The sequence below is a fragment of the Parus major genome, chromosome 10 (assembly GCF_001522545.3).
Source record: "Parus major isolate Abel chromosome 10, Parus_major1.1, whole genome shotgun sequence".
Taxonomy (NCBI): Eukaryota; Metazoa; Chordata; class Aves; order Passeriformes; family Paridae; genus Parus; species Parus major.
Window position 1 is genome coordinate 12225784 of NC_031779.1, and position 18873 is coordinate 12244656.

Below are 18873 nucleotides of genomic sequence, written 5' to 3' on the forward strand. Positions count from 1 at the left end.
ATGACCTTGTTGAAACAGTTGATATAGCAAAGCTCAGTCATGAAATCACCTATAAAATGAAATATGATTAGTGTCAAGTGCTAATCTTCCAGAAGCCCAAACAATGTGATGCAAAGGAGCTTTTAAAAGAAACCAAACAAACTAATTTTTCATTATCTTCTGCCATCTTATTATTTCACGAGTTAGAAATCCATTAGCAATTCTGTCAAGAACTAGATAGGCTGCTTAGTTATCTAACACTGAAGCACTCACATCCCATGGCTATCTTGATGTCCCTGGGAGAAAAAAAACAACAGGAAAAGCAATGGAGTAATAAATTATTATAACTGTTTCATTAAAACTTAGGACACTGTAATTTTCAAGTTTATTTGGTGTTATATTTAAATGAACCAAAAGGCAACATTGTACAGTAACATTATAAAATAAAATTATTACATAGTACATTAACCAAAGCCCCATTTAAAAAAAAAAAATTCCTAAAAAGTCATTTGGGGACATATCCTACTCTTGCTCTTCTGCACACATGATTTATTAAGCTCATTTAAAGCAGCACTCTTTTTTTTAGGAAAAGCAAAATGGAATTTGCCCCCAAAATGGAGTATCTTCTCTTATAGTTCTTGCAGTTTCATTTTATCATGTGTAATATATCAAGTTTATAAGGCATAAATACGAAAAACAGTTCAATATGCTCATCATAATTTTAATTAAGTAATACAATCTAGGACACTTTTTCAATCACACCAAGGATTACAATGTACCTATAGCTTTAGTTTCTTTTTTTTTTTTTAATACAAAAGTCTATAATATAGTATACAGTGTATTCTAGTTGGTAACTGGTTCACAAGGTGGATCACAATATTCTTGCAGGTTAATATGTCAGGATTTCACCTAGTTTGTACACTCTGTGCAGGCTTCCTCCTTCCCTGGCTGCTCTCCTCCAGCAGCAGCATCCCTTCACTCCATCTCCTTGCCTATTTTAAGAAGGGTTCTGCGCCAGATGCAAATCCAACTGGGAATGGCTTGGGATGCACATCCCAGTGGTGCCAAGGAGCTGCCAGAGGCAGCCAGGGAGTGGAGGAGGAGGAGGAGGAGGAGGCAAGGCAGCAGCTCACAGAGGTGTTTGTGGGGCAGGGAGTCAGGCTCTGCTCTCCCAGCTCCCCTCAGGCTCCTGGCGCCACAGAAATGCTCCCAGGGACTGCGGGAATCGAGCCCCAGGAGGGAATCCATGACAAACCACGGCCTGGTGTGTAAGGAAATCACTGACCAATGGAGTGGGTGCCACTGGCTGCTTGTGCAAAGTAAGGATGGGCAAAAGCACCTCAATAAATTAGGAAGCAGCATGGATGTTTGGGATGCTGAGTGCTTGGGTTGGGCCAGCTTCACATCACCTCCATAACCTGCAAAGCCTTCCTAGGATTTTGGGCATCTCTGATGCAAAGACCCACCTGGTGCCAGCTGGATGAGTTGCACAGACAAACCCTCTGATCAGTAACACCTCCCACACCCATCTCCTACCTCTCCTTGGGTTGATATTTCCTAAAACCAGATTGACTGAGATGCCCTGGTGAAAGCACTGCTGGTTTGGGGCTGGGGGCAGCAGGGCCAGACCATTCATGGTAGTGCAAGAGGGGCTGGAGAAGGCAGGGGGTCTGTCCCCACTCCTCCTGCCCCTCCAAGGGTCTTGTCACTGCTGGTGGGGGCAGATGGGCGATTGACACTGTGCCCCCACAGGGCCACACTGCTCCCTCCAACAGAGCCTTTCTGACATTACCTGAAACCAGGAATAGGTTTTTCTACATATACAATCAACCTAAATTGTGCATGAGGTAAACTGCAGAGCAGTGTCCTCCAGAGGGTTTTTCACATGTCTAATATTAGATATCTTGCTGGCAGCTCTGAACTGTCCCCAGAGGTTTCTCTCCCTGCCTACATTTACTACGTTTGGATCCTGAGCTCCTGCACTCAGGTGCTCTGAATCACACCGTAACCAAAGGCAGCCTAAAATAGACGGTGTGAATTGCTCCCTCCCTGCTGTGACTCCATCCTGCAGCATCTGGGAGGAAAGAGAAATTATCTTAGTATTAAGAATGGGCCAAAGTCACAGAATTCGGGTCAGGATTCAGGCCAGGCAGGCACAGATTTTGTCTGTGGGCCTGTTCTTGCTCTCTATTTGCTGATGGGATATTCAATCCTGTGCTTACATTTATTTTTCTGATAGATCAACAGTCTCAGGAATCACCTATCCCTAAATAAAGCACAGCATGTGAGCAGCACATAAACAGCTCTCCAGCTGCAGGAAAGAACTGACACACATCTAAAGTCACAACAAAGCCCTCACCTCCCACACACCCTTCCCTCAATACTTTTTTTAAACCAGTCAGAAACAAGCAATGAGTGCAGCACAGCCCAGAGAGCCAGAGGAAGGAGCATCCAGTGCTTTCTTAGCTGCTGTGTCATTATGTAGGGAGGCTACTTCCAAAGAAACCAAATTACCCTACATAAAGAGCATTCACTAAAAGAATCTCCTTTCCCTTGGAGAACCAGCAAGATCACATTATTTCCTGAAAACACCTTTTTTTCCTTTTTTTTCTATACTTGACAGAAGAGTAATACTGTCTGGGTTTTTGCTTTCACTGACCATGACAGGCAGTTTCTGTCCTAGCTTGAGAATTCCATCGAACCTGCTATTTGCATTTGGGATAAAGCATCAAATGGACATTTCCCATGGGATACAGACTGCTTGCTGTCTGGTAGATTCAACCATCATTCTTAAGTACATTTAGCAAGAGGGAAGCAAAAGATCTCCCTGTGCTGAAATGCATTGAATCAGCAGCAAGTTTCTACCAGTGCTGAGAAATTGTGCCCTTAATATAAGTGCTCAGAAACCACCAGCCCTGCTGCTTGAGGAGCACTCGGAACTGTATAGAAGGCCTGTGGGAAAAGGACTTCCATTAGTACCCACTATGCTGTGATTTATGTTATGGGCTTAAAATAGCAAAAAATTAAACAGTTCTATTTAAACTACAGTCTAAAAAAAGGCACAAAGACTTTGTGGAAAAAAAAATAAAAATTAACTGTTCAGATTACATTTCCAAGAACTTTTAGAGTGTCACTTTGATTTGCCAGCTTTGCTTGCTGGCAGGAGTGAAATTGAGACAATTTCACTGTCTGCAGAGGTAAAGAATACCCTTTTGGCAAGGCAAGTTTGCCAGCTCTATGCAAATGTTATTCAACAGAAGTAACTAAAACCTCTTGTGATTGCTTTAAAACATAATCTTTTTGGTCTGCAGCACATTGCACTTACCTAAGTACTCAGTGATGATAGAGTGGGTCTTAGGGCAAGACCAAATACAAAGAGCCCTTTTTAATCTGAACACAGGAATGAACTCTGTTCACAGCTTCACAGTCTGCTTCCGAACAAATGATCATGAGACACATAAATAGTATAAAATAAATACAATACATTCAGAGTTTTCTACATTGTGGAGAGCTGTTAAGACTTCTCTAGCTCTCCAATGTAATGCATATAGAACATTCCCTTCTATACAGTGCTACCTCCATGTACCCACACCTCCTTTAAATGCAACATAGCTCAGACAAACTTCCTCTTTTGCCTGGATTCTCATCAGTCTCTGATTCTGTAAAACATTAGATCATTTCTTTAGGAAAAAAAAAATATTGCACTTTTAAAAATGCATAAAAATCGAACAGAATTCCCATTAACTCCACCACACAGTCTGTTATTTAAAATAGGACTTTCCCAAAAACGTATCTCTAGTTGTTCTGCATTCTGCCTTCATTTACAGCATTCTCCACCGGGATATGCTCAGAACATTGTTCCTTAGCGCATCCCTTACAGTTTTGCCAGCAGCCTTTTGCCACACAGCGTGAGCTACCCGAGACACACGTGGCTGGGAGTCACAGGGGTGTGTTCCAGGCTCAGGATTTCATGGTGCAAATGGGAACCACAATGACCAGGATAACCGTACAAGCGGCCGCTGCGATCAGGGCAGCGATCTTGCAAACCTTTGCTCTCCTGAACTCGGCCTCTTTCCGTTTCAACAAGGAATCGTAGCCAGGAGTATAAATGTCTTCCATCCAGTACTCTAAGTTGTTTGGGTTTAAAGATTCTTGAGTCTAAAAATTAAAAGGAAACAGTTGTTAATAGTCTGGGGTCTGCTGTTAATAAAATAAGTAAACAAAGCAGATGTGCCTGGAGGCCTCCCAGTTACACCTGGATCTGCTGTCAGGATAAAGTGGGTTATTGCCACTTCTCACACCCCTTCATCTCCTGGTCCCAATCCCATAAAGCTGACAAAAGTGGTAACAAAACACTGCAAAAAATAGACTCCTGCAACAGTAAGATTGTGCTCCAAAATCCCTCACTTACCTCTGATTTACCGGAAACTTCGTCATCTTGGATGACATTTAAATAAAATCTCTTTAATCTGCTCAACAGCAGAGGTGTCAGCAAGTGCCTGCCTGTAACTGTTAATAATTTTTAAATTATTAAAGCTCAGCTGATGGGAAAGGTTCTTAATATATGCTCCTTGTGCACTACATTTTACAAAGCTAACCCTAATTCTGGCACCACGACGTGCTTGCAGGGCAGGAATACCCAGCACCCAGTCCTGCAGTGGGGGCAATTTACAGACCCCTCCTCTGGAATGGCATTGCCTGGGAACGCTGCAGAACTTTATCAGTATTTCCATTTGAATTACTTATTTTTTATGTCTTACAGCTTTTTATTCCTAAGCATTTATGAGCTCTTAAAGCTTTCCATTTCAGCCTTGCTTGTTTTATTCCCTTTAAACTCTGTGTTAGAGGAAAATAAGGGGAAAACCAGGGAAACCCAAACACTACTATTGAACTTATCAGCAGAAAGGAATAAAGCAAAGAGAGCATTTTGAAAAAGCATTTCCCCAAAGCTGTCTCTTTTATCTGAGGCTCCAGAAGCCTATTCCTTTAAAACAAATGAAAAAGATTCCATATAAAAATATTACAGTGAGAATACCCTTACACACACCATTTCTGTGCCTGTAACAGTCCTGACCCAAAGGTTGTCAGACCTGGCAAAGAAACTCCAGCTGACTTGAGAAGGATTTGAGTAAGTCTTTAATTGACTAATTCAGATTTTGTGGCCACAAGCTACTGACTGAAACTTTGCTTTGCATGAGAGCAGCATTTGTTTTATGTAAAGAACTACTAAAAGAAGTGATTTTATAGCTATTTCAGAAATAAACCATTAAAATTGAGCGATGGTTTTATGATCATTTAATGGACATCTCTATGATAGTGTTAGGATGCTGAAACAGAGGCCATCAGACACATCTGTGATTGCATCTTTAGGGCTTTGGATGACCTGTTTCAGCCTTGTGAAGAAAGGCAGCAATCTCATCACTAAAGGCATCAGAAAACAGCCCGATACTGTTTCATCCCAGTGGATCATCATACACAAAGCAAAGCAATGAATCTCACACAGAGCCCACACCTGGGACAAGCTTTGGGCCTGACTAGTCTTGCAATTTCTTTTTTTGGAGGAAAACCCAGCAGACTTGTCAGGCTTGTCAGGAGAAATTTTAGGTAAACAAAGGTGGAAAAATCCCAAAGGTAGGCACACTGTGCTTCAAGCAAATTGCAGTTTCGGACCCGTCTGCCTTGGCATTGACCTTTTAACTACTTCAGAAGGAAGATGCATTATTGAAAAGGCCCATTACTGTTAATCAGCTTCCCTTCCCATTTCATTGCCAGACATAGGAATGTTCATTAAGGCATAATGTATTTACTTTCAGTTCTAATAAACTTAATCACTGGGGAAAAAAAAAAAACCACTCATCAGTCTGTGTCTATTTTTCAAGTTTGTCAGTAAGCTCCATTATAAAGTCTAGACATGGGCTTTGCGGGGTAGATGCAATTCTGACAGTCTTTCTGGAGGGAGAGAATCAAACCAGTAAACTTCTATCACCTTTATCCTAAAGATAAATTATGGCAATAAGCCGATTTCTCTGGTTTGCTCACAGTCATGCAGAGCTGCTTACAGAGAACAAAACAGCCCAACGAGGAGCAGATGGAGAACACTTCTCCCAGAGGGGCTTTGCTCCCAAATATCACCTCCCTTACTGCCTCACACAGCAGGTAAGTGATGCTTTGTGACTGCCTGCTGCAGAGGAACTTCCTCCAGCCTATTCCTACTCTAGCATACAGCCTCAATGCCAGGGCTAGGAATTTAGTGAGCCCCCTAAAGCTTTTAAGACCCAAAAAGCTGCAGGGAGCTGAGACAAGATGCAGCCTGGTCCCTGTGCTGCTTGGTTTCTCTCCAACTGCACTTTAGCCACAGCAAGGAGCAGGGGCTGGTGAGGACAGGGAAGTTTGCATGAGCCAAGCAAAGATGTGAATTTGTTGTGCACAAATTCCTGCACAAACATTCATGGGAGTTGCACTAAAGCACTGTGTGGGTGATGGTTTCAAATCCAAATCAGCCAGCTCGGGGTCCTGAGGCACAGCACCCTGATGCTTTCCTAGGCATTAGTCTGGAGCTGGTTTAGGTACCTCAGCACTGAGGGCTGGCACGGAGCAGCAAAGTCTCAGACTCTTCCACGCCAGACATGCTGTGGAGACAAGCAGGTTCCCTCCTTGAGCATGGCTGCACTGACTGCTGCCCACAGAACCCAAAATACCTGAGGTTAGCACCAGACCCCCCACCAGTCCTACATTCTACTGTCAAAGTGCATATAAATGATACACAGTTATTTCACTTCAGTGTGGATTTCATTGTGTGACACATTTCGGGTATTGAGACCAAGAAATGCAACATTCATTTGGTCTTTACACATTTACATCTTTTACATTTTGGATGTCATTCTTCATATTTCCTCTTTAAACCTCTGCTGAGATATCTTCCCTCCTAAAAGATGTGTTGTGTTTATCAGGCTACACAGGGTACCCAATGTAGGTGCTCATTTTATGTCAGGTTTGTGATTTTGCATCAGGAAAATATAAATGCAAAACGTGCATTTGTCTCCTCTGTTTGTTGCACAAGAACCTGCACACTTACAAGCAGAACCAAAATGCAAACTAGATACACCATTAGTTGCCTGGCTGGTTTCCAGCAGCCACTTCAAAGCTTCAACAGTGACGTGTTTCAAAACCAGTTGTGGTATTGATCATCTTCTACAAGTATTTGATGTCTCGTTTTCCTAGTAAAATGGAAAAAAACAACCCTAGCACTGCAATTCCCTGTGAATAATTCAGAGAGAACAAAGGCAGCAGTCCCAGCTCCTGCACCACTCTCCCTTGCTGCAGTGAGGGACCAGCTCACCTCTGCACTCCCTTACTCCCCAAACCTTCTTTAGAGCTACTAAAGCTACCATGGCTTGTCCATTGCAGAATAAGCTGGGACCATCAGCCTGTCAAGGATCACCATTCAGCAATGAAACATTCACATTTTCATTGTCCCTGGCCAGGATGGATAGGGATCAGCAAGATTAGAGGCTCAACAATCCACAGCTTTTTCCTGAGCTATCCAAATCCCTTCTTAAATGTATATTCTGGCAACATCCATTTGCAATCAAGCCATTCAAATTAAACAAATGAGACTCACTTGTAGATCCAAGGCTGCAATCTTGCCTTTATCCCCCGAATTCCTCGTGTATTCCTCTATGGTCCATGATGGCTGGGCACGTTTCACTTCAGCCAGCTCTGTCAACCTCATGTCTGTGTAGAGAGGGTTGCTTTTCATGTGTGACTTGAGTGATGCAGGGTAGGGATGAGGACTAAAGACTTGTTCAATCAAGAAAGCATCTTTTGGCTGTTTAGAGAGTCTATGTGGTTGTGGGATTTCGTATTGCCTGTCTGCCTGCAATAGGGTTTAAAAGAATTTGAGAGAAAAAAACAAGACTATGAGGGAGTTAAACACAAAAGACAAAAATATTCCTTTCAGAAGCACCATATGATAAAAAATAGACCAGCTAGGATAAAGGTTTTGGATGACAAATTTGCCCACATTCTTCTCATAAACAAACCAGAGATATTGAGGTATTTTACAAACACAACTCCATACTCCTTATAACATGAACATGCTGCTGATGCAGCAGCAAAAAAAATAGGGTTTGTGCTGTTTAGACACCAAAAAACTATTCTGAAATGGCCCTGACATCCAGAGAAGCCCAGCTGGTCTACAAAAGCTGAGAGACACAAGCATGCTTCCAGGTTTCTGTTCCCAGATCAAATCCTAACATGAGGTATTCCTGAGGGATGTCCCCAGCCTGACACTGCAGCATCCATGGTACAATCCAGCTTCAGCCACAGGCCACTGAGGGAGTCTGGAAGGGAGTCTCACAATCAGCATGTCATCCTAAGCAATGCAATGTACAGAAAAGCCAAGGTTTGGGCTGACTAAGGATGGCCTTCTTCCCCCTCTGCAGTCCAGCAATAACCTGTGGTTTGTGGCTTCTTGTTCACCCAACCTCACTTATTTCCATCAAACCTCTTTCCCTCTTTTCCCAACTCTTCTCTGCCCTCACACCCTGTTGTAGGAAGGCACAGCATGCCTGCTGTGTGGTCACAGCTGACAAGGGGCTGCAGGACCCCCTCCCCAAGCAGAAACAAGCACCCACCCCATGCAGTCTCAACAGAGCAGCACCCAGAACCCTGCACAAGGGCAGCCAGGACAACCATGGGGTCAGGGAAGGGGGCACAGGGAAGCTGCTGGAGGATGGGCAGAGTTCTTCTGCCCAGCCAAGCCAAGAGCACAACAGAGCTGCAGTTCAACAACAGGAGGCTTCAGACTCATTTAAATGACAATGAAAGAGAGAATAGAACTACAATGAGCATCTCTCAGTACACATACCAGGATTTTTTCCTTGAGGGACTTGAATCCATGAATCTGTTTTGTTGGCTTTTAAATATGTACATACTTGTCTGATAAAAGCCATCACAATTCAATTTCAAAATATCCCTTCTAAAACAATCAGTAGAGAATTTCAATTTTCCCCCCACCCTTTTCACTAAGGTAATTACCAGGCCTCCTGATGTTGCTACAGATGATGAAGAATACCATCACCTTCCCAAGTTGTCACCACCATTACCACCCTCATTTTGCAAAAAAAAAAAAAGCTTTTAAGCAGCAACTTGGCCATTTTGCAACCACCAAGCAAGAACCTACAGGTACAAAATCACTCCATTATGATAACAATAAAAGCAGGCATAACATGGCAGGGCAAAGCATTGTCATACCCCAAGGTTTGAGATGACTATGGAAGGCATTCATAACCACATTATTTTTAAGCATTTATTAAGTGAGTTAAAGTTGAAATTACCTCTTTAGATTTCCTGTGCCAGTCCTTATTTTCTCCTCCATCTCTCTCTTTCATCTCCTCCTCTGTTATGCCAACTTGGTTGGTGTAAGTAATAGCTCTCCAGTCTCGGGGAGAGTTTGAAATACTTGCTATTTTGGATTCAGTTGCACTGTTTTCTTCTGTTAATGACCTCGATGATCTCCTAGTAAACAAACTTTTTTTTAAGGCTTTTACTCGAAGACTTTCACTATTACTTCCACTGGCATCTGAACAGCACCATTCTGGGTTATTCTCCAGTTTGCTTCCATGAGGAGTATTGTGGCACTGAAATATCTGCGGGGAGTTGCTCTCATCTGACGCGGCATCGCTTGTCAAAGAGTTGAGATCTATCTGTACACTGACCTTCTCTGGCTGCTGGATTTTTTGATCCAGCTTGCTTAATTTTCCCAGGACTTGAGAGATTTCTTCTCGGACACCTGAGAGAGATTCCAGTTTCTTCTCTATCTCACCAATCCTCAAGACTAATTTGCAGACACTCGTTTTCAGTTCATCATCCGTGTTACTGACATCCGCCCTGACCACTTTATCCAGTTTGTTACAGGCACTCCCATTGGAGATCTTAGTCAAATTGTGCTCAGGTGAGCTCTCACAGTCTGATTTATGCACCTGAGACAAGGAACCAGTGCTGTTGTAGCACGAGGACTGCATGACTCCCGTGGAGCCGCTGATACTCATGTCATCCAAAAACCGGAAAATGTCACTGATGTCATCGCTCACGATTTCAGAGTCATCATCCGACTGCTTCAGAGAGTGCCGCTCGCCGTACTTGGCTTGGCCTGCTGCACACAAATCCTTGCATTTCTTGTGGTCCAGAACCTGCTGCTCCGTTTGTGTCCCAACACTCATGGTCCTGTCAATGCTTAGGATCTGGACAGAAGTACAGTTAATGCTCTTATCCTTAAACTTTTTGACTGGCTCGTGTTTCTCCACATCTAGAATGGAAGGAATTTCCTTAGGTTTATGCCCATTGGGTTTCACAGCATAGTTTGCCTGCATAATTGGTTGTTGATCCTTTGCATTTAGGTAGGACTGATGCCTGTCAACTGAAGGAAAGTTTGGAGATGGGTTGCTCGAACTCTGGTATCGTGGTTTCTCTTCAGTCTGCTTCCTATTAAAAAATGAGCGTTCAAAGTCAGGGACCTCCTCAGTATTTAAACTCCAGCTTTTAGCTGGCCAGGCTGTTTGCTTGGCTGGCTTTCCAGTCCACTTTTTGGTTTCCTGTGGTCCAAGAACAGTAGTTGGGCCAAAATATGTTGAAGCTTGAAGATCATCTAAACTTTCATGCTTCACTCGCCTTTTGTCCGGTATAGGAGAATAGATTGGATTCAAGTACTGGCTGCTGTACGGCATTTCAAAGCTGTGGTTGAAGAAAGTCTGCTTAGAGCTTTCTTTCCTGTTCTGAGGCTCTCTGTGTCCATCTTCTGGTGCTTTGTTGGATGGTATTAAGTTGGGAGATATTGTAATCAGATTATGAAAATCTTCTTTGAATATATTTCTTTTCTGGACACAAGACTGCATCATGAATGGCTCATCATTTGAAATGAAAGTTTCTTTTATGCCTGCACTTATAGGCAAGGAATCCTGGTCTGAAATAGATTCATTTTCAATGTTCATGGGGAAGTAAGTACTCTGCATCTCACATGGTGGGGATGTGGCGATGGAGTAGGACGCCAGTGCCTGCAGCCTGTCCAGAGAGGCAGCCCGGCCCTTCATGTCCTTATTAACACCAAGCAAGAAGTTGGGTTCTGATGAGGGGACAAACTGCTGGCAGTCTTTGCAGTCCATCTTTCTGCATTTTGAAGACCTTCTGACCGGAAAGCCCCGGTTGAAGTCCTGCTCGTTGAGCTCACAGTTGGGCACACAGTCAGGCACACAGTCTGCCATGTTGCAGATCTCTGTGTCAGACCTGCAGGACTCGAAGGACTCCTTCTTCTTCACTTTGTGCCTTGCAACTGGAAGCTTTTCCTTGGCCACTCCCCCGTTCATTTGTATGAGGTTGAATATTGTTACTATATCTGCCGCAACCATGATTTTCTTTGATTGCTGATTGTTTACAGTGCATCTCATTTTGTCTTTGAACAAAGTCGCTGGGAAATTAGGATCCAGGCAAGCAGTGTAAAACAGCACACTTCTGAGCTTGGCCAACTGGGATAAATCAAACCTTGCACACAGGGACTTGCAGAGATCCTGGTAAGAAACAGTATTCTGCTTCGTGTCCAGCTCCTCCAGTATCTTCACCAGGAAGAGTGAGGAATCCTGGTTGGACTCCATGGCTTAAGCCTATTTTGCCGTTTAGCCTGGAAACCGCCTTCCACTTCTACAGCAACACAAAAAAGATTGTCAGTCACCCACAGATAATACCCAGGGCCTTGCAACTCAGCCAGAGATGGGGCCTGACTCCCTAACCATGCCATCCAGGGCTTGCTTTTATAACCCATCCTTGTGTTCTGAACTTCAGGCTGCAATCCTAGCATCCAATAAATCAATACTTAAATGGATAGAGGGTTTTATCCGAGAAGGCTCCTTTATGCCAACGTCTACTAAAGCAACCAAGGAAATAAGCAGCAGAAGCTTTGGAGAGGCTGAACTAATGGCAGATAGACAATCCCAACCTGCTTTCTATGGGACTGTCACAGAATTTCTTACCAGCTTATGAGAGGTTCAAAGCACAGCTTGAACATCAAACTGTCTGCAAGAATTCAGGTCCTAGCGTAACCAGGGCTGATCTACTGCACCATGACATGTTTTCATATCTGAATGAAAATGGCTCTGAGGAAGATTTTCTGACAATAAACTTCTGACATGTTTTTAGAAGTTATCTGAGAACATAATTACCATCTTGCTTACTTTAAACCATTATTTTCTCCTCTACTCTAAAGTATCTCCTTTGGATACTTTGACATGTTTTTTCCAGAATTACCTTTTCTTAAGTATAGGATTCAGGAATAGAAAAGCTGCCAGGTCCCACGTGAAAAGTCTGTGTGGGCCCTGTTTCAGCTCTTAAGCCCAAAATTTAGCAAAGAATAGAAGGAGTTAAAAAAAAAATCCTACTGAACCTTGAAACCAATCCAGCAGAGGCTAGAGGGCTGGCTGCCAATCAGGATGGATTTGAAGACAGAGAAATATCAAGGACAGAGAACATCCTCTTCAGTGATGTGCTCCCAGTGAAGCCTAGGAGTGCGTTTCCATTCACCATCCCGAAATGACAGGGCAGAGGTGAAGAGCAAAAGCTTCACATTCATGTGGATAATAGGAATAGCTTGAACAAGCACAGCTAACACTAGCAAACATCTTAGGGAGAATATAAACCCCTGCACTTTCAGAATTTAAACCAACCTTTAGCTATTATGGATTAGGAAAGGATGTTGATGATTTTTCATCCATCTGTTGTGAATATCCTTGTCGGTGTCTCTGCTGTTGTCTTCTAGGAAAGACAGAGCACAGGATGATGCAGTCTGCCAATTGCTATGTTTGGTCACTCTGTCTTTGTTATTCTTACTGATAGGAATGACAAAAATCTTCTCTGTTTCCCACAAAGGTATTTTATCTTCCCTCATTCACTTAGATGACCTCTGGAACTGGCCTCTCCTCCATCAAGCGCAGAATATCCACCCAAATGGCAAAGCACTGAAGTCAACATTGCAAGGTTTATTATTACTCATTCTAAAAGGCACCTTCTGGACAAAAATCTCAGAACTCCTGAGCATCACTCCAGAATCCAGGGCTCCTGTTTCATCTCCTGCCCTGACATTACACATCAGTGAGTGCTATCAGTATCAGCAGCAGAGTACTTCAGTTTTCATAACAAATAGTTACCCAGAAGAATACAAAACAAGTCTCCATATGAACTCAGTTGTTTATTTAAATAACATCTTTCTACTGTGTGTGATCAGGAGCTGAGCAGCAGCAATGTGAATGTATTTCCGTGCTTGTAAACACGACTCTCAGAAAGCACTGGCTACAGGGATTTCCCAACACCTCCGCTGCACGCATGTTTGCTTTTAAAGCTCCTGTATTATGCATAGCAGCACAACTCTTCTGCCAGCTGACAAAAGAGAAAAAGTGTTTTACTGTCTGTGCTCAGCTCTGAGAAGTAATGTGAAAGGCTAGAGGAGGGTGCTGGTATCCTTTTTCTCTCAGCAGTGTGTGCTTGGAGGCACAGCCTCTTCCACAGCCTGCCTTTGTATTTCTCCACATGTTGCCATTAATGGTGTTCCCATGCTAAATCCAAACTCTGCTCGTTACCACCATGGCTACCAAGTCCTCACAGAATAAACTTCACACGTGAAGCTCAGAGACTTTCCCAGCTGCCAGGGGACTGACATTGCAAGTCAATTTTCTGCATGTTATAAATCTGCCACTTGGGACATGAGTGAAAATATGTCTTTTTGTCACCTCCAGGCTGAACACCAGCAAAAGCAGCTATCTCCTCCTATTTGTAAATTCACAGCTTCTTGCAAACCCCTCACCTGGATATACATTTTCACAGCCTGATGCACACCCTGTGCTCCCTGCACTGGCCTGCCAGCAGCCTGCCTTCTCCCCACTCACACTCCTGCTAAAACACCCAAGTAGCTAGTTTGGAGGAATGTATTTTTGAAAAGTGTCAACCCATTTTATTCCCCACCTTTCTGTCTTTACTCTCTCATCCCAGTGAGGATATCCTAGGTACAGCTTCTTGAAAATTTTTCTTTGTACCAAGCCATTCTTAGAGTCATCAGAGGTTTTACCTTCAGGTTTCTAAACACTAGGAATCTGGTAAAACTCAGGTACAGCCTGATTTGTGAGGCTGCTGAGTGATGACAAGTTCAGTAAGTTGAGTGGAAGCCCTGCTGCACACCCCCAGTCTCATGTTGCTTCTACTTAGCACCAACAAGGACCCTTGTTTTGGGGACCCCAATCTATGCACAAGCAGTAAGGTGGAGGCACTGAAGCACAGACCCAAAGCAGGAGAGCTCAGCTAGGCTGGGTTAGCTCAGTCCCATCCCCGAGCTTCCAGACCCAAGCCTGGCAGGTGACAGTCAGCTATAAACAGTGAGAGGTGAGGGAAGAGGCTTTGACACAAGGGTGACCAGGAGAGAGCTGAACCTGCTCAGGTGGGAATTCAGCCAGTTCATTCAACTGAGACTCAGCTGTGGGAGGTGGAAATTGAAAAGGCAGGCTGCAAACTTAGATGTAGGCCTTGAGGAAAAGAAAGCTATCTAGGAGCTGGAATAATTTCCTCTTCACCCCTTGGCTGTTCACAAAAGCCAGCTTTTTTGTGTGAGAGAATTTTAGGTGTGAAAGGTATCTCTGGGCTTCAGCCTGAGCATGGAAATTGGTGCTCCCTTGTGCGAGAGCATCAGAAACATTGCCGCTAGTGGAACATCAACAGACTGGGGCTGTGAAGAACAGGATGTACTACCCTGTAAGGATAATATATAAGGGCCTTGGAATCTTGTTTCCTGGTTCAGGGATGTAAAAACCTGGTGCCAAAATTTTTAGTGGCACATTAAGCTCCGCTGTCTCTTGTCAAGCCTCCTAACAGCCTGCGACAAAGACAGGTGCTTCTTGGCAGGCCACCCCAGGAGCTGCCACATCCCGGGTGCCAAGCACTTGGCCAGGCACCATCTCAGCCGTCACGTCCACGCTCATTCAGTACCTCTCAAAGCACAACCAGAATAGACCTAGATGGGGCACACAAATGCAGAGCTCTGAAATAAGCACAGGAAGGCCTTTTAAAGAGGGTACAGGGTCACAAATCAGTCAAAAGCAGCAAAGCGAATGGAAGGACCCACAGCAAGAGCAGCAGCACAGGGTCTCCTCAGATGGCCTCAATTCCACCAAGGTCCTCGTGCCTTACCCTCACTGCCAGCAGCCACACACACCCTCCAAACCCCACCTCAAACTGACTTTGGTCTCCAGACACGTGGAGCTCCCCAGACAAAGGGATGGGATCTGACTTATTTATCTTCACCAAGACCATCTCTGACCAAAGGAGCCACTTAACATTTCATCCTTAATGATTTTGTTCTATTAACACTGGAAGGGTCGCTTTGACTCAGCTTCCCAAGATTGGACATTTGCTGCTCTAATAGCACAATTATATCCCAGCATGGATTTGTAGAGCATCATGTTGCACAGCCAGTCGATGGGGGCTGGCTCTCCTTGCACACAGATGAGCTCCAGACTTACCACAAATCAATGTCCTCTTGCCCTGCACCAGGAGCAATGAACTGAGCTCTCATCTTACCACTAACCCACCGTCTCAGCCTCTGGAGGAGAAGTCCAAGAATATTACGAATGCAACCTCCATCCCCAGTGGAGCTTTCTGCTGCACAAAGGGAACATATTGTTCTATTTTCTGGTGTCCTTAGGAGCCAAGCCTCCATGAAACCTCTCCCTTGTGGTTCTCCAGACCAGGGGAACCTGCAGACTCCTTCATGCATCTTGCTTCCTTGCAGAAAAGCCACAATGCACTTCCCGTCCTCACCACTTCCCAAATCAGCACTGGCGTGGGGGTGGTCCCCTCATCTCCTGACTACCCTATAAATTTGCCATTCACAGGAATTCATGAAATTAGTACTGCTTCCCAGTTGCCCTGGCTGCTTTCCTGTGACTCCTCCAGCCCAAACCCTGCACTGCGAAGTGGGCAGCACACATTGGGGCAGATAAACCCCAGGGCAGGATTCAATAGACGGTCCCACCACTCTTCCCTGAGCAGCTGCAGGGTGGCAAGGTGCCCTGCACGAGTCTGAATCATGGCCACTGGCAGACAGACCACGTTATCTTCCTCTCTTATTTCCTGCTTCATTTCCTTCCCTGTTCTTTGTGCCACTGACATTTGCTGTCCCCCATTTCCCCATATCCACAGCAGGTGCAGCTAGCACACAGATGTGACTGCTGGAGTCATCGTTCCCCCTCTCCCTTTGATTTGCCAGCCAAGAGGGAAACAGCATCCTTGTTTTGTTCCCCCCACCAGTGTCTAGCTGGCCACCCTAGGATGCCACTACAGCAACGGCAGACAGCGAGTGATCCTTGCATAAATTCCCTCAGAAAGAGCCTGCTACTTCAGCCCAGCAGAACACTAACACAGAGCCAGTGATATGCTGTTTTACTATTAACTTGAGCTCATAAATCATTCAGCCTCTCTTCCCAACACCAGATACTATAAAACAAGACAGGCAACGCTTGCCTCACATGAAATGTAACCCATAGAGATGCGATTCAGTTTTTGTTTTCTCCCACACTCATAAATCCATTTCTCTGTCAAAACATTAAGAAATTTCTGATGAAGGAATGGGGACCTCGAGCCCCATCTGGCTTCCACTGCACACAGGCACAGAGCTGGCACTCCGGGAAACAATGCCCATTTCTGTACACACCTTATTCCTCCTCCTCCCTCCAACCTTCTGCTGCTCATGAAAAAGAAAACTAAAACATGCACTTTTGGAGCCCTGCCCGTGCAATGGCAACTGCTCTTCTCCAGCTCTCACTGAAAAGTCCTGCTGACCAGCGTGGCACGGGCTGTCTCCTCCGGACTGTCTCCTCGGCTGCGCAGGAGCAGGGTGGGCTCAGTCCCCGGGGCAGGTGGGAGGTGGGTGCTGGCTCCCTGCCTCGCTGGTGTGGTTTTTATTCACTCCTCCAGAGCCGAGGGGAACGAACACCTGCATGTCGGGAGCTGACGGTGCCTGTGCACCCGCTCTCGGCAGCGGCTCGCTGCTGCTGTGCACGGGAAGGATGCGCACTCTGCACCCTCCCGGGCATCCCACTGCCAGCCTCCTCCGAGCTTCACCGGGGGTCGCTGGGAACAGCACTGGGAGAAGTTGCTATTTTCTGGCTCTTATCTTGTGTGAATGAGCCCCGGAAAACCGCGCTTTACAAACCCGGCTCCTTAACAGAGGCAGGCTCTGCTGTAAAAGGACTCTGCACAACACTTCAGCTTCCCCAACACCCCAGAATTCAGCGGGTTTTAAAGGATCTGGGTGCATAAATTAATAGGGAACTAGTGGATAAAAGCAGTGGAGCCTCCCGGCTGTGCCAGAGCTCAAGTCGAACAGGGTTGCCATTGATTTTTCTTGCACAGTAATATTAGGCTGATTATTTGCATGGTTCAGTTATGCAATCCAGGTTAAGGTATCTCTACGATCTGGGAAAGTGCAAACAATCATTCTAAAACTGTGAAATAAATTACTTTAATTATTACTGCATCATATACTCTTGGTTATTCTTTGCCAACTCTTGGCCCATACAGACACACACACTAATACTGTCCTCCCAATACATTATTAGAGCACATCCAATCCACATTTCTACCAGAATTTTTTGTATAAGGAGAGACCATTAAAAACATTGACAAATACAAAAAAGTCTAATTGAATTAAATGTGAGCCATTTATCCCATCTGTGGGCAACCTGAATTTTTGCACAGCAAACCTATAACAATCTCACTGCCAGCCCAGACCTGACTGCTCCCTTGCCCTGGTGGGTCCAGTTTCCCTGATCCCCATCCCTTCAGACGCCGCTTGGGGTCCCTGGGGCTCAGCCCAGGGTCACCCACCTGCTCCTCTCGGGCAGATCCAGATGTGCGGGACTGAAGTGGAGCTGCCAAAGTCCCAGCCGGAGTTTCACGATTTTGGAGTATCCCCTTTCCTAGAGAGCTCAACAAAGAGGCAGGACCCCGGGGCACCGGTGGCGACCACAGGCGCTGAAGGGTCTCTTACCTGCACTTACTCCTCCTTCTCCCAGCCCGGCGGGGGGAGCCGGTGCTGCCTCCCGGGTGCCCAGCTCATCCCTGGGGCTGCAGAGCGGGGTGCGCTTGTCCTCGGCGCCCCTTTCCCACAGCCCACCCCTCCCGCACCTGGGGCTCACCTGCGGGCTCCGCCTGCCTCTGGCGAGGGAGCGCGGCCGTCACGGCTGGATCTGCCGCTGCAGCAGCCGCTTCCCGGCCAGGAGGAGGAGGAGGAGGAGGAGGAGGAAGAGCCCGAGCCTGAAGCCCCAGCAGGATGCCATAGCGCCGGGCTGCGCTGACAAAGGCGGCAGCAGGTTGGCATGGGAGGAGGGAGAGAGGGGAGGAGAGAAGGAGGGGAGACGGGAGGGAGGGGGCTCCACAAGCCGAGCCTCCCCGCACCGCCCCCGGTCCCGCAGCCGCGGCGGGGCTGCCCCGGCCGGCCCCGGGCGCTGCGGCAGCGGCGGCCCCGGCTCCGCAGGGACGGGAGCGGGGAGGGCCGGCACTCCGCTTCCCTACACCGTTATCCCTATGATTTCTATTGTCAGTGCGAGTCCCGGCGCTGCTCGGGGCGGGGGACAGCGCTCGGCTCCCCCCGCACCGCCAGCCCCGCTGTCCGGGCAGGGCACAGCGCCTGCTGCAAAGGCGGGCAGCAAAGCGGGTGCCCAGCGGAAAAGAGCCCGACTCTTCCAGTCGGGGACATGGAGAGCAGCAGTCAGAGGGAGCTGGAGCTGCTCAGCCTGCAGAAAAGGCGAGGCGAGGGTGACTTTATCGCTCTTTACAACTCCCTGAAAGGAGGTGGTAGCCAGG

At 46.0% G+C, this 18873-nt stretch overlaps 1 protein-coding gene across 1 annotated transcript; it reads right to left on the reverse strand.

The window, feature by feature from the left end:
• Positions 1-317: 317 nt before the first annotated feature.
• Positions 318-18373, reverse strand: MINAR1 (membrane integral NOTCH2 associated receptor 1). Its single transcript, XM_015639481.1, has 4 exons — positions 18207-18373; positions 9318-11673; positions 7601-7855; positions 318-4137 (listed from the first exon to the last, which is right to left on the reverse strand). The coding sequence occupies exons 2-4, from the start codon at positions 11625-11627 to the stop codon at positions 3940-3942; spliced, it is 2763 nt and encodes a 920-aa protein (XP_015494967.1). The 5' UTR covers positions 11628-11673; positions 18207-18373; the 3' UTR covers positions 318-3939.
• Between the last annotated feature and the right edge of the window lie 500 nt (positions 18374-18873).